The sequence below is a fragment of the Bufo gargarizans genome, chromosome 1 (genome assembly GCF_014858855.1).
Source record: "Bufo gargarizans isolate SCDJY-AF-19 chromosome 1, ASM1485885v1, whole genome shotgun sequence".
Classification (NCBI taxonomy): Eukaryota; Metazoa; Chordata; class Amphibia; order Anura; family Bufonidae; genus Bufo; species Bufo gargarizans.
In genome coordinates this window covers 580,410,743-580,425,874 of record NC_058080.1, presented here as the reverse complement: position 1 = coordinate 580,425,874, position 15,132 = coordinate 580,410,743, and the positions used below count along the sequence as shown (strand labels likewise).

The 15,132-nt window shown below is 48.4% G+C and overlaps 1 protein-coding gene across 1 annotated transcript in view; it reads left to right on the top strand.

Moving 5' to 3' along the window:
• NAA25 (N-alpha-acetyltransferase 25, NatB auxiliary subunit) overlaps window positions 1-15,132 on the top strand; it is a 78,241-nt gene that overhangs the window by 30,354 nt on the left and 32,755 nt on the right. Inside the window, exons 7-15 of the mRNA XM_044275795.1 lie at window positions 1,140-1,218; window positions 1,669-1,780; window positions 2,431-2,520; window positions 3,544-3,713; window positions 4,417-4,529; window positions 13,203-13,410; window positions 13,780-13,866; window positions 13,988-14,168; window positions 14,961-15,060. Coding sequence (XP_044131730.1) covers window positions 1,140-1,218; window positions 1,669-1,780; window positions 2,431-2,520; window positions 3,544-3,713; window positions 4,417-4,529; window positions 13,203-13,410; window positions 13,780-13,866; window positions 13,988-14,168; window positions 14,961-15,060 — 1,140 coding nt within the window. The remainder of the gene's footprint in view (window positions 1-1,139; window positions 1,219-1,668; window positions 1,781-2,430; window positions 2,521-3,543; window positions 3,714-4,416; window positions 4,530-13,202; window positions 13,411-13,779; window positions 13,867-13,987; window positions 14,169-14,960; window positions 15,061-15,132) is intronic.

The following is a 15,132-nucleotide window of genomic DNA, read 5'->3' as shown; positions in this document are numbered from 1 at the left end:
TTGGGGGGCATATGCCTTTTTGATCACTTGGTGTTGCAATTTTTGTGATGTAAGGTGACAAAAATGGCTTTTTTGTCACTGTTTTTATTTTTTATGGTGTTAACCTGAGGGGTTAAGTCATGTGATATTTTTATAGAGCTGGTTGATACAGATTCGGCGATAACTAATATGTATACTTTTTATTTATTTATTTCACTTTAACACAATAATTGCATTTTTCAAACCCAAAAAATGATATTTTAGTTTCTCCATGTTGAGCTATAGTTTTTATTTTTTGGGCGATTGTCTTAGGTAGGGGCTTTTTTTTTTTTTTTTTTTTTTTTTTTTTTTTTTTTATATATTTTTTTTTTTGCAGGATGAGGTGACATTTTTATTGGTACCATTTTGGGGGGCATACGCCTTTTTGAGCGCTTGGTGTTGCACTTTTTGTGATGTAAGGTGACAAATGGCTTTTTTGTATTTTTTATTTTTTTACAGTGTTTATCGGACAGGGTGGATCATGTGATATATTTCTAGAGACGCGACGATACCTAATATGTGTGTGTGTTTGTCTTTTTTTCTATTTATATAAAATGTGGCTTTTTTTTTTTTTTTTTTTTTTTTTTTACTTGAAACGTAATTTTGTATTTTTTTTACTTAAACTTTATTTCTGTCCCATTCTGGGATTTTACTTTTGGGGTCTGATCCCCCTCTGCAGTGCATTACAATACATCTGTATTGTAATGCATTGCCTGTTAGTGTAATACCCTGAGTAATACACTAACAGGTTGCCTAGCGGACGGGCCTAAGGCTGGATCTCCTGGGCACCTGTAGAAGACAGGTCCCGATGCCATGCAAGGCTGCCTTGTCACCCATCGGGTCCCCGCCACAGCAGCGTGGTGACCTGATGGGCTCCCTCACCCGCCGCAAATTCCTTCTATGCCGTGGTCAGGGCTTGTACAGCGATGCCGGCGGATACAGCAGGGGCCCAGCTACCAGGGACTGCTGGGCCACTGCAGTGATCGGTAATGCACCTGCTGCCATGACGTACTATTATGTCATATGTCGGGAAGGGGTTAGAAAGTTTTATAATTTTTAAGCCCATTTGTATACTCGCCAGGATATCCATTAAAACCAAAATGTATAATTTTTTTTTTTAGGTTGAATTGTACTACATGATTTTAGAGCGTCTGGGAAAACATGAGGAAGCCCTAGAGGTTATAAGAGGAAAACTTGGTGGTACGTATCAATCTACTTTTCTGATGCAGAACAATATTATTCTGCTCAAATGTATAATGTAAACGCCAGTGGAATGGCAGGTATACAGAGCGCACCGATAAAGCATTAGAACAATATCCATGCGATTAACGTGTAGTTATCATTCAAGAGATTAAAGGGGTATTCTCTCCTCAGAAATTATATCCCCTAAATATCTGATAGATGCAGGTTCCGTCTTTGGGACTTGAACATCTTTCTGGAAGGGGTTACCCAACTGCATCTCAATGGCCATTGCATCCAAGCTTCGAGAATATGGTGGTGTACAGAGGCTAAATTATACTTCTTTTCTTATAAAGCTATGGCACCCATAGAACTTCTTATGTTGCTATGTTCTTTTCCCCATTTATTCTGTGTTCTACATTCTAAGTTTCTTGGCAAATGTAAGTTATTTCTTTTGTGATTGATGCGCAGAAAAGTTGACCAGTGAGCTGCAGAGTCGAGAAAACAAGTGCATGGCCATGTACAAGAAGCTGAGCCGGTGGCCTGAATGCAATGCACTCTCCAAAAGGCTTCTGTTACTAAAGTGAGTCCTTGGTTTACCCACTTGTCCTTTTTACCAATGACTAAAAAAATCTGAGTATAGTCTATGATGATAACAGTTAAACTTTTGACTACACCGGGATTGAGAACTCAAAAACTTAAAACGCTGAAATGGCCCAAACTGGTGTATACTGGTTTGGAAGACTGTAACCACAGCTGCTCCCTTCATGCTTCCCATGCTGCCCATAGGGCTCTCTCACGAGTGGATGCCGTGCGGGTAATCTGCTGCGTAAAAGAGTACCAAGCCCCGTTCCGGACAAGATTAATAATGCTCTTTGCCTCCCTGTGACCTTTTTACTACAAAATCACAGTGAGATAAAATTGTCGCTGTGATTTTTGTAGTAGCAAAAGAGGCAAAGAGCATTGGTCCTGAAAGCGTTCAGCGCATGTGCCTGTGCAGGATGTTATACTACTCAGGTATTTAATGCCTTTAGTGCCGATGGAAGGGGGAGGCAATCACATGGTTAAATCCCATGACCTTTTAGCTTTCATTAGAATGTGGCCAACACTGTATGGTGAAGAGCTAAACCTATAACTTAGGTTAGGGTGAACAGTATGAGGTCTTCCTGAGAAAATAAGTAGGATATACTGGTGTCTCGCACATTTTAATTATTTTGTTCTTGTTCTTTTCAGCTCAGATGACTGGCAGTTTTATCTTTCCTACTTTGATTCTGTGTTTCACCTTATTGATCAATATTGGACACCACCAGCAGAAAGCCCAATGTAAGTCTCTACATGTGTTAATGAAGTTGTTGAAATAAAAGATAAGCAAAAAATATCTTTAAAAGTTCTCATTTTTCCAGGTCGTGTAATATCATGATCAGATTATTGGAGCAACTGGACCTATTCTCTGGCATTAAAGGGACACTGACAGGCCCGATAAACATATTTAGATATTCCTATGCAGTCATAGGTCTATTAAAGTATATTCCAATCACATAAGAGTACCCCCTGTCCGCATTTTAAACCATGTAAAAACAACTTTATATTCATCTGTCAATCACCTTCCTTTATGCCCAAGGGGCGTTTTTTTTTCTCCTACCTTTGTGCCCAGCCGCGCCCCAACTGTCGTTTCCTAGCGCCGCCCAGCTCAATATTATTCACTGCGCTGGGCGGCTTTTACAGTACCCAATCCTGCTGAGCCGGCACATGCCCAATAGAAATGTATGGGCATCGGCCTCACTTGTACCTTCTGCGCGTGCGCCGGATAACTTACCTGGCACCCTCACTCGCCGGAATCGCAGTGCGCCTGTGTCCCTTATTCAATGCCCCGGCATCTCCTGCTGCACCTGCGCTGTCTCGGCAGGATCGGGGACTGTAAAAGCCGCCCAGCGCGGTAAATAATAATGAGCTGGGCGACACTAGGAAACGACAGTTGGGGCGCGGCTGGGCACAAAGGTAGGAGAAAAAAACGCCCCTTGGGCATAAAGGAAGGCGATTGACAGATGAATATAAAGTTGTTTTTACATGTTTTAAAATGTGGACAGGGGGTACTCTTATATCATTGAAATACACTTTAATAGACCTATGACTGCATAGGAATATCTAAATATGTTTATCGGGCCTGTCAGTGTCCCTTTAAATACTGGTGACTCATGTTTCAGTTATTCAAATTCAATCAGCATGTTGCCTCCATGACTGAAGCACGAGTCACCAGTATTCAATGATGGAGAATTCTTATACAAGCCATTCTAATTGAGAAATATGCTCACTCACCAAACTCAATTATATTTGTCTTTACTGTAGGTCATTGGAAGGAAATCTCGATCACACTATAGAACAGGCAGTTCAATTTATAGAAGATCAGATAGCGGCAGATTCAAAGAATCCGCGCCCTCTTCGAGGGCCATATTTGGCCAAACTTGAGCTTATTCAACGGCTGAGACAGAGGGGGTGTAACGATGAATACAAGCTGGGTAAGTGAATAGTCCAGAGCCGAACCTAGTTCTGTGTTTATTTATTATTTTTTTTTATGGGTATCTTGCAGTTGATTTTGAAAAAAAAAAAACTATACTTGCCTCCACTGGGGTTTGTGGCTCTCTTGCCTGCTCCCCTGATGGTCTGCATACAACCCTGCGCTATTGCCATGACCTCTAGGCTCATGTAACCAGCCTGTGCTTTGCTGCAGTCACACGGACCGAGACTTCATTGCAGGAGGCTGGGTTATACTCGGACCAGAAGTGTGCCAGGCAGGAGATCTACAGGTAATCAACAGACACTGGGCATTGTTATAGATTTGTAGTTCCCTATAGAAGTCAATAGGGAAAATCTGCAACAAATCCACAACCAATCTGTCAGAAATTGATAAATTCCACTCTGCAGGTCAGTTTTCACATAAACTATATTTGTCAAAATCTCGTCCACTGCTGAAACTCCGGATGGAAAATCTTCAGCAATTCCAGAACGTGTGATCAAGCCCCAGTGTGTGTACATTTCTGCACACTGGTGATGAATATGGAGGCATTTGTATTACCCACACGTGCCTTCCGTATTTCAGCGCTCCTGTTTGCCAAAAAGGAACCTGTCACATTCATCTACTCAGTTTGTGGTTCATATTATAGAAATGAAGGAGCCACGTGTTAATCTTTTTTTTATTTTATTTTTATTTATTTCTTTTAGGCGAGCCAGAGGATCTGATGTTTCAGTATTTCCTGAAGTTCGGGGACAAACCTTGTTGTTTCACTGATCTTAAGGTTTTTGTGGATCTTCTTTCTTCCAGTCAGCACTCAAGTGTAAGTTAAAACATTTTTTACATTTATTGGAAAATGATGAATAATTATGTACAATAGCTATTCATAGCTTGCTATTCTGCATGCCCTGTCACTAATTTGTGCTGCGTGAGGTGGATTCTTATGCTGCATTATCTGAGGGAAGCTTGAACTGATGACAGATCTCCTTGGTCACTTGAACTGGCCCAACTTTTTTGCTAAAATATATTGAGCAGCTCCAGTCTGAGCCCAAGCTATGGAGTCTGCTCGGTGCACTCCAGGAGGTCCTCATTGTCCGTTTTGTCCTATGGCAATCAGCGGCAGGGAGCTTACGATTTATGTGGACCTCCTGGCGTGCACTGTGTATTGAGCAGACTCCAGTGCTTGGCTCATCATACTAGAGATGCTTCATACAGATTTTAACAAACGGCAGGGTCAGTTCAGGTAAGTGAACCAGCATTTTGCCAAGGGGATCTGTCATCAGTTTATCCCCTCACATAATGCAGCATGAAACTGGTGACAGGTTTTCTTGATGTGAAATATGATCGTTTTGGTGGGAAAACCCCTCTAAAGCTTAGGTAGCATGAATTTGGGACAGGAACTTTGAAAACGGCAGTTCCGCAAGAATCTGCAATTAAACCTTGCAGGACTATGTCTTCCTGCAGTCCTTTGTTTCCTTGCACAGGGCGGGTATGCGCAGTATAGCATAGAGCAGGGGTATGCCTGGAAAATGTGGGCTTCAGTAAGGAATTGGTCAGATAGTGTGCAGTGTCGGGCCCATCCATTTTGCCCCCAGAATGCAAGAAGTATAGAGACCTGAGGCCAGTTAGGGGGAGGGCAAAGGCACATTTAGGGCTCATTCACATGACCGTAAGGGCTCAGTCTTTGTACTGCAGACTGCACATGGTGGGTCTGCAATACATGGACCCTGGCCGTGTGCACTCCATGCTGCGGATGCAGACCTATTGACTTCAATGGGTCAGCAATCCGAAAGATACCACAAAAAATAGGACATGTCCTATCTTTTGCAGAGCAGAGGCACGGATCAGAAATGCACGGAATCATTATGAATTGCTTCCGTGGGCTTTTGGGTCTGTGCTTCAGCTTAACAAAAGATAGACCCAGGTCAATGGATCTGCTTCACAATATGGGATTCACACAGTGGCTGGTGCAGACCGCTATTTGTGCTCCATAACAATGACACGTCAACCATACGGTCGTGCGAATGACCCCATAGTGTGCATTTTGTTTATCAGCAGGGTTTTCAGGTTTCTGAAAAATAAAGGTATGTTGGGACAACCCTGTACTTTCACACGTCCGCAAATTGCGGCTCTGCAAAACACGGACACCGGCCATGTGCATTCTGCATTTTGCATGGAAATCTAAATGTAAATGCCTTTTTCTCGCCCAGTTTCCTTGGGGGACACAGAAGACCTTGGGTATAGCTCATCTCCATAGGAGGCGTGACACTAAGTGAAAACTGTTAAGCCCCTCCTCCACAGCTATACCCTCAGCCTGGAGAGAGAGACTGCCAGTTTTTTGCTTAGTGTCCAAGGAGGCAAGACACTCCCTGCTACTGCAGGGCTGATTCTCCTTGTTTAAATTTTGATTTTTACTTTTTTCTTTTCTTTTTGTTCCAGATCATCAGGGACAACAGAGTCGCACTAGACCTCTCTGTTTCTCCCGGGGTCGAGCTGCGCCAGTGCCGGTCACCGCACTGCTGCCTCCCCCACAGAAGGCAAGGTGGACCAGGGCAGCCCAGCTCCCCTGTATCCCGCCAGCGCAAGGGTCGCCCGCACGCCAAGCCCCTCTTCCAGCGTCCTGCCACTACGGTGCCAGTAGCTGAAGGGGCGACCCTGCTGGAATGGACCGAGGGTGAAGACGGCTATGGTGAGAGATTGGCTTCTCCAGCCCTACGACCCCCCCCTTTCCACCACCACCACCACCACCCGGTCTCCTGCGGGCCTAACCCCCCCCCATGGCCCATACTGTGCCTCTCTGAACAGCTTTCATAGCTGTGATGGTGAATGCCTTGCCTCTGATGGCAGAGGTCATGAGTTCGAATCCCTGGACAAACCTTAACCCTTCCACTGCTGGATCTAGGCTGGCCCCTGGGGTGCCGCAGGGCGGCAATCTGCTCCCTGCTCCCCCCCCTCCCCCTCCTGGCCCCATAGGACATGCAGCTGCTGTCCCCCTTTATCTTTTGATGTCCCGCCGGTATATGATACTACGCGGGCACCCGATCTCGGGGTCCCCCCATCTCCTTACCGGAGCGTTGCTCAGGGCCTGGGGCCCGCTCCTGACAGACCTCGCCTCCGGCCGGCATGGACATTCCGGTGCGGCCGGGCGCCGCAATGACCTGCTGGGCCGCCATCGGGCCTGCGGGGCCGCAATTCCGGCACTCCATTTGGGCCCGACTCTTCCGGCCTGCGGGGTGGGCTCCCGCGGCCGGTTTAATGCGCCGCTCCGCCTCAGTCCCGGCGGTATATAATACTATGCGGCCCCGGTCGGCCGGGCGCCGCACAAATTTAGGCCCCGGCTTTACGGCCTACTAGGCCGCGAAATTCTGGCCTTTGTTGGAGGGGGCGGGTACTTCTCCAGGCGCGAATTCTTCCCGCCTGGGGCTTCCTCCGCCCCCAGTGGATCGCAGCGCCGGCCCCCAGGCCGGCTCCCTGTTAACCCTTTGGGTGCAGGCCGGCTCCCAATGGGCCTGTATGGTTGGCCACCCCTTTTTTCTCTTGCATCAAGAGAATCTGTGCCCCTATATGGTGGTTCCCCTTTAGCCTCAGAGAGGCTGTTTTAAATTTAAAAAAAAAAAAAAAAAAAAATATATGAAATAATAATGAATAAACAGATGTCTAACAGATTCTTGTGGGCTGCGCAGGACGCTGCAGCCTCATCGCAGTAGTGCTGCCTGTCTGCATGCCCCCCTTCCATAGGCAGCATGGTTTCGCGCTCCCAGCCTGCGTCGCTGCCAGGTGCATTTCCCCTTTTAGGCGGTTTCTTGCCCTCTCCCGGGATGCAGCGCGGGCCAAGTGCATGCGGTCAGTTCTGTAGGCAGCATTCGTCACCCTCTCCAGGTATGGTGCCTGCCATGGGCATGACCCCCCCCCTCCCAGGCGGGATACTGCACTCTCCCTGGCTGCGGGCTGGCCCTGTGTATGACCTTCTTAGGCGGATTGCTGCAGGTTCACCGGATACGGTGCTGGCCATGTGCACGACCCCCTTCCATAGGCGGAACGCTGCACTCTCACTGGATTCGCTGCCAGCCGTGTGCGTGACCCCCTTCCATAGGCGGAATACTGCACTCTCACCGGATACGGTGCTGGCCATGTGCACGTCCCCCTTCCATAGGCGGAACGCTGCACTCTCACTGGATTCGCTGCCAGCCGTGTGCGTGACCCCCTTCCATAGGCGGAATACTGCACTCTCACCGGATACGGTGCTGGCCATGTGCACGTCCCCCTTCCATAGGCGGAACGCAGCACTCTCACTGGATTCGCTGCCGGCCGTGTGCGTGACCAACTTCCATAGGCGGAATACTGCACCCTCACCGGATACGGTACTGGCCATGTGCACGTCCCCCTTCCATTGGCGGAACGCAGCACTCTCGCTGGATTCGCGGTCGACCATGTGCGTGACCCCCTTCCATTGGCGGAACGCTATACTCTCACTGGATTTGTTGCCGATCATGTGCATGTCCCCCTTTTATTAGGCGGAAATCTGCACTCTCACCGGATGCGGTGCTGGCCAGGTGCACGACACGCTTCCATAGGCGGAACGCTGCACTTTCACTGGATTCGCGGCTGGCCATAGGCATGACCCCCTTCCATAGGTGGTATGCTGCACTCTCATTGGATTCGCTGCCGGCCTTGGGCACGCCTCCTTCCCTCAGGCGGCATGCATACACTCCCTCTGTCTGTGGTTGTTCTCTCGCCGGTGCGTTGCTGGCCATGTGCATGAACCCCTTCCATGGCGGGGTGCTTGCACTCTCGCTGGATCCGCTGTCAGCCATGTGCATGGCCCCTCTTCCGTGGGCGGTGTACGCACTCTCACTGGATTCGCATTCGCTGCCGGCCATGGGCATGCCTCCCTTCCTCAGGCGACATACACACATTCTCACTGACTGTGTTTGTCTCTCGCCAGTACGTTGCTGGCTATGTGCATGACTCCCGTACATGGCAGGGTGCTCTCACTCTCCCTGGATGAGATGCTGGCCATGTGCATGACGCCCGCTGCACGTGCAAGCGGGCGTCATGTTTACACATCGCACCAGCGCCGTACATGGGTGGAACGCTTGCACTCCCATTGGATTCGGTGCTGGCCTTGTGTGTGACCACCCCTCATTCCATGGGCGGACCTTTGCACGCTCATGAGATTCACGGCTGTCCTTGTACGTGCTGTGCTGGACTTGTACATGTCCCCTTCATTGGCGGAGTGGTTGCACTCTCACAAAGTTCGGTGTTGGGGGAATTATTGCACGCTCTCTTAATGCTAGGATAACCCTGTGCATGTCCCCCTTTCACTAGGTGGACCTCCTGCGCTCCTGCAGGATTGTATGGTATGTCCTATGTCTCTGGAGTAGGTACGGCCTTAGGCGTCACCCCCTTTTGGGGTGGGCCTTTGCACTCTTGCCGACTGCAGTTTGCCAGGTACATTTCCCCTCTTTCGGGGCGGACTGCTTACGTTCCATCGCGTGCCATGCTAGGCTTATGCATAACTCCCTTTCAGGTTGCACTTTGCACTTCCATAGATGCTGGGGCACTCTGTGGCTGGCCCTCTTCTCTGAGTGACTTTTTTGCAGGGAGCGGCCGTTCTTGTGCGTTGTTTGGGCCGTTTATGCCTTCTCCTCCCGTAGGTGGGTTGGCCTTCTCACTGCTTACGGGGCTGCTCGTACGTATGCTTCCCCTCCTTCCTGCGACATCCCTTTGTTCTCTTGGGTTACTTGCCGCAAGCCTTGCACTCGTCTCTACAGAGATCGTTCTGTCCACCTGACCCGGAGGGCTCTGTGCTCTCTACTGCACCGAGCTGGGTGGTACTCATTCATTTCGTTGGCCCTTCCTCCCGGGAAGTGTTCGTGGTTCCTAGATGCGTGCTGTTGTCTGCAGCGCCCCTCGGATTCTTCGTTGGCTCTGGCGGGACTATGGTTCCTTCGCCTATTACCATTTCCTCCTCTTCGGATGCAGTGTGGTATGAATCCTTCCTCTTGGCGCCCTCTACGCTTCGGTCTGATCTGCTACCAGGTTCGGGCCACTCTTCTCGGGTAGATCACCCAACTTCTCTTGGATGCTCTATTACCCAGGTCCGGAGGACTTCCACCTTGGGTTCTTCAGGGTATTTGCCTTCTGCGAGGCGGTGAACCTGGCGTCTCACAGTGTAGCAGGGTTCTGCTTTTGGGCTGTCCTATGACTTCCCTGCTGCCCACTCCTCCTTTCGGTTGGGGGGTGTGATGCCGGCCTCTGTCTCGACTACCTTGTCTCGCCGGCTCTGTTTGGCTCCCCGTTCGGTACAGATCACGCCGATGTGGCTTCTGCCCGGCCAGGCTTCAGAGGCTGTTCCTTCACTGTCCTCCCCTCTGGGGGGAGCATGGTTGTTCATGTGGATGGTTCCGGTGTTCCTTTGGTCTCGTACTGTCTCCCTTGTTCACACTGGCTGTATTAGCTGTGTGCCTCTTGCTGGGTCTACCGCGTTCTGTCCTCCCGCTGGGTGCAGATTGCGTTTTCCATTCTAGGCTATGGTCCTGCTGTAGACTTACCTTCTTGGTAACTTGGGGGGACTGCCCTTCGGTCCAGATTGTCCTTCGATCTCCCACACCAGGACTGTAGATAGTCTTCCTGTGGTGGCTACATAAGCATGGACTTTAGCCTGTCTTGTCCTGGCATCTGGCGGATGCTGGGCGGACCCTTCGGTTCCCTTCCGTCTGTCCTTCTGCTCCCCCACTCCGGGTGGATACGGGACAACGTTGCTCGGAGGCCGACGGGACCAGTTTTGCCGACCCTTCTGCCCGTGTTACTGGTCTGCGCCTGGTCACATTGGGTTTTTATCCGCTTGCCCAGGTGACTCCAGCGGGCTCGCTACTGTTCGCTCCTGGCTGTGTTTCGTCCAGGATCTGTCGTTGGACTTAGGGTTTTTTGTCTGGGTGTCGGTGGGTAGCTGGGCATTCCCCACTCTGCCCTTCTCCCCCCCATGGTTCTGTCTTTCTCCAGTCCGGCCTGGACCTGGGACTGGGACTCCTTTGCTTGAAGTGTCAAGTGTCGGCGCTGTCCTTCCTCTTCCAGCGTTCCCCGGCCCTCGGGGCCTGTCCAGACCTTCTTCCTCGGAGTGGCTCTTTGGTTCCTCTGTACTGTACTCTCGGCGCTCCAATCTTGTCCTTGGAGCCGTTACAGGAGTTCTCTCTACCCCTTCTGTCCTGTACGGTTGTGTTCCGTATCAGTCGTGTCTCTGACGGGTGCCGGAATGGCCCCTTTTTTTGTTACGAGCTTTGTCTTTTCCAGGACAGGGCTGTTCTGCATCCCGTTTCTTCCTTCCTTCCTTCCTTCTGAAGGTGGTGTTTGCCTTTCGCTTCAACACCTCACCTATTTGGACGTTGTTTGGGCCTTGCCGTTTTTACTTGGAGATCTCCGACTCTTGCAGACGTTCGGCCTCTTGGGTTTCCAGGAGGGCTGTGCATAGGGTTGACAGACTCCAGGGTGGTTTTCCTCCGCTTGATCAGATTGGCTATTGCTGAGGTTACCGCACCAAGGGCAGGATTCTGTCTTTGGTGTCACCGTTCCTTTCACCAGAGCGGTCGGTGCCTCCTGGGCCGGAGGCATTGGGCTTCGGCCGTGCATTTGGGCACGGCGGCCACAGGTCTGCCTTGCACGCCTTACTGAGTTCTACAGGGTGCATACTCTGACTTTGGCAGATGCTGCCTTACCCCGCCTGGGTTTACAGGCGGCGGTTCATTGATGCCTTTCGGGTGCTTCACCTTGGTGCTGTGGTCCCTCCCCCTTTTGGACTGCTTTTGAACGTCCCAAGGTCTTCTGTGTCCCCCAAGGAAACTGGGCGAGAAAACGAGATTTTTGTATAACTTACCAGTAAAATCTCTTTCTCGCTCTTTCCTTGGGGGACACAGCACCCACCCATTCATTGTTTTTTCTCTGTACGTTTTCCAAGTTTTTGTTACCCGTTGGGTAGTTGGCTTGTTGGTTCCTTGTTGGACTTTGCCTTTTCTCACTGCTTGGACACGCAACTGGCAGTCTCTCTCTCCAGGCTGAGGGTATAGCTGTGGAGGAGGGGCTTAACAGTTTTCACTTAGTGTCACGCCTCCTATGGAGATGAGCTATACCCAAGGTCTTCTGTGTCCCCCAAGGAAAGAGCGAGAAAGAGATTTTACTGGTAAGTTATACAAAAATCTCGTTTTCTTGTCCGTGTCTGCGGGGCCTTGAAAGGAAACTGCAGATACAGACAGCACACTGTGCTGTCCGCCTCTTTTGCGGCCCCATTGAAAATTATGGATGCGGACATGTGAATGGACCCTAATAGAGAATGGTGTAACTAGGGTCACTTCATTTAACAATATGCCTGCATCCACCTGATAAAAGCAGTAAAGTCATGGCCACTAGGGGTCACACTTCCACCTAAGTTGCAGCCCACTGTTTTGAGGCAAAATCTGTAAGGCTACTTTCACACTTGCGTTCAGAGCGGCTCATATAATGCAGACGGTGGCTCCGTTCAGAACGGATCGGTCTGCATTATATTGTTAAAAAAAATTCTAAGTGTGAAAGTAGCCTGAACGGATCCGTCCAGACTTTACATTGAAAGTCAATGGGGGACGGATCCGCCTGAAGATTGAGCCATATTGTGTCATCTTCAAACAGATCCGTCCCCATTGACTTACATTGTAAGTCTGGACGGATCCGCGTCCACTCAGAATGCATTAGTGCTGGACGGATGCGTTCGGGGCCGCTTGTGAGCCCCTTCAAACGGAGCTCACAAGCGGACACCCGAACGCTAGTGTGAAAGTAGCCTAACCTGTAACAGAGACTCAGAAGACGGCTGAGTGGGAGTGGGGGCATGTCAGATAGCTGAGTTCCTGAGCATGATAAAATAACTTCTTCTGAACATCACAGGAGCCTCCTGTGTGTCTGTAAGGAGTTCACATAACAATTTAGCTTTCTATTCTGATCCATCAGAAAAAAAAAGATAAACTGATCCCTTATTTTGAGCATCAGTTATGATTAGTTTGCGAGTTAGTGAGCATCAGTTTGTCACTTCCGCCAGAGATCAGTTATTTTTGACAGGAAAAAAATTCCTGCATGCATAGTGAGAAGGAAAGGAAGTGACGCCTCCTGCTTCCTAGTGAAATGCATCTAGCTGTGTAGTTGAAACAGGGAATAATATGGCTGAAAAAAACATTAAGGAAGCCTGAACATAACTGTTCATTCACAATTATGACTACAAAGAAACACAACTTTTTTTGAAAACTCGATTTATGCTTTGTTTGTCTCACACAACACATTATCCTGAATTTATTGCATTGATCAATAGCTGTATACTTATTACCAAGCAATCGTATATAGCTTCAAAGTCTTTGCAAATGGCTTCATAGTAGCAAAAAATAAATAATCAAGTCAATGGAGAAGTCTGCATGGTAAATACGGTTTATTGTATCAGTAAGGCACCAGAGACATTGCTAACGAGCTCTTTATTATGTAGTTTATAAACAGATTGCTGGGGTCCCTGCCTCTGACTCCTCCAGCAGAGGGCGATGTTGCGTTACCGACAGACCTCAAGGCTATGCACAGACATCTTTGCGTGCTTCAGCTCTCCAGACTGCTTGGCCTCAGCTACAAGATGGAAAAGGCACAGAAGCAGGATGCAATAAGAGAAGTTATTTTAAGATACAGACACGGTCTACAGTTTGGTAAGTATAATGATAATCTTTATATAGCGCCAACTTATTCCGCAGCGCTTTAATATTCAGAAGAAACCTGAACAAAGTGGACATTACAATTCAGTCAGTGGGAGTGAGGGCCCAGGTCGAAAGAGCTTACTGTCTTTTTGGGTAATCTGGAACCTGCTGCTATAATACATTGTGCAATTATACAGTATTGATACAAGGATTCCTTTTTATACAATATTGTAGGCTGGTTTATTAGCATTACTTTGGATCACTGGCTTGGTAGCTCTTTACGTATGTGTAATATTTCATAATTTACAATTGCGTTATTGTGTAATCATACTGTTCCTATTTGCATGTATGTGCCTAATTGTTTTACTACTTTATCCACAGGAAAATCATGCCTGAAGACAGAGCTACAATCTTCAGACTACTACTGTATAATAGGAGCGCATATGATGCTGGATCTGTGGACTGATGGTAAGTGTACCCTTTTCTGTCGGTCAGCAGACTGTATGGAGCATGCGCCTTTATATCCCTAAGGTGTATATATACCATTAAACAAAATTCTAAGTGCAGATTTTCATAAACTTATGTACAGGTGAGGACTGGGCTGTGTGGCAAAGTCTCGCCCTTTTGGAAGAAGGTTTGAGTAACAGCCCTTCAAATGCCCAGTTTAAACTACTGCTTATTCGCATCTACTGCGCACTGGGTGCATTTGAGCCAGCGGTGGAGCTGTACGCCAGTCTTGATGCTAAACACGTACAGCACGACACAATTGGGTGAGTTGTAGAGTATACTTTTTGTCATTTCTTCCTTTTCATATGTTACCCATAGTTGGGCAGACATGGTTAATTCTTTTGAGTGAGCAAATCCACATGAAGATGCCCAGAAGCTTTTTCATGTAGATCATAGATGGCCAACCTGCAGCTCTCCAGCTATTGCAAAAGTTCAACTCCCAGCATGCAAGGACAGCCTACAGCAGGGCATGGTGGGAGTTGTAGTTTTACAACAGCTGGAGAGTTGCAGGTTGGCCATCCCTGCTGTAGATCCTTTTTGCTCACTGCATATTGCCAGTGGTTTTAAAGGGGTTGTCTGGGCTTTTAATATTTATGACCTATCCTCAGGCTAAGTCATCAATATCAGATCAGTGGGGGTCTGACACCCGGCACCCCTGCTGATCAGCGGTATGAGGAGACTGCATGCACAATGCCCACGTGCCATCTCCCTTTTCTCTTCCTGTTTGCTGCTGCTTTGCCATAGACGGCAGCGTTGAGCAGGAAGAAAGAAGGGAGATGGCACACGTGCACCATCTCCTGATACAGCCAATTGGCGGGTGTGCCAGGTGTTGGACCCCTGTCGATCTGATATTGATGACCTATCCTGAGGTCATCAATATTAAAAGCCTGGACAACCTGTTTAATTAGTTTTATCCTCTGTATATATGTAATTGTTTACTTAGTTTTGTTGGAGATCTTTTACTTCAGTTATAAAATGTTCTATCTGTGGTACTAATGAGACAGTATGAGGTGCACCTTGGTAATAGAGAATTAACAGATGTTCTTACTTTGCAGTTATTTGCTGACTCGTTTTGCAGCACCCTTGGGTCACTACACTGCTGCGTCACACTCTTGCAATGCCGCTCTTAGATTTTTCCATTCTAACCAGAAAGATGTAAGTATGTTCTTCTAATGTGACATATTAGTTCTGAGAAATGTCTATCTCTTAAGATATTAATTGTAGGAA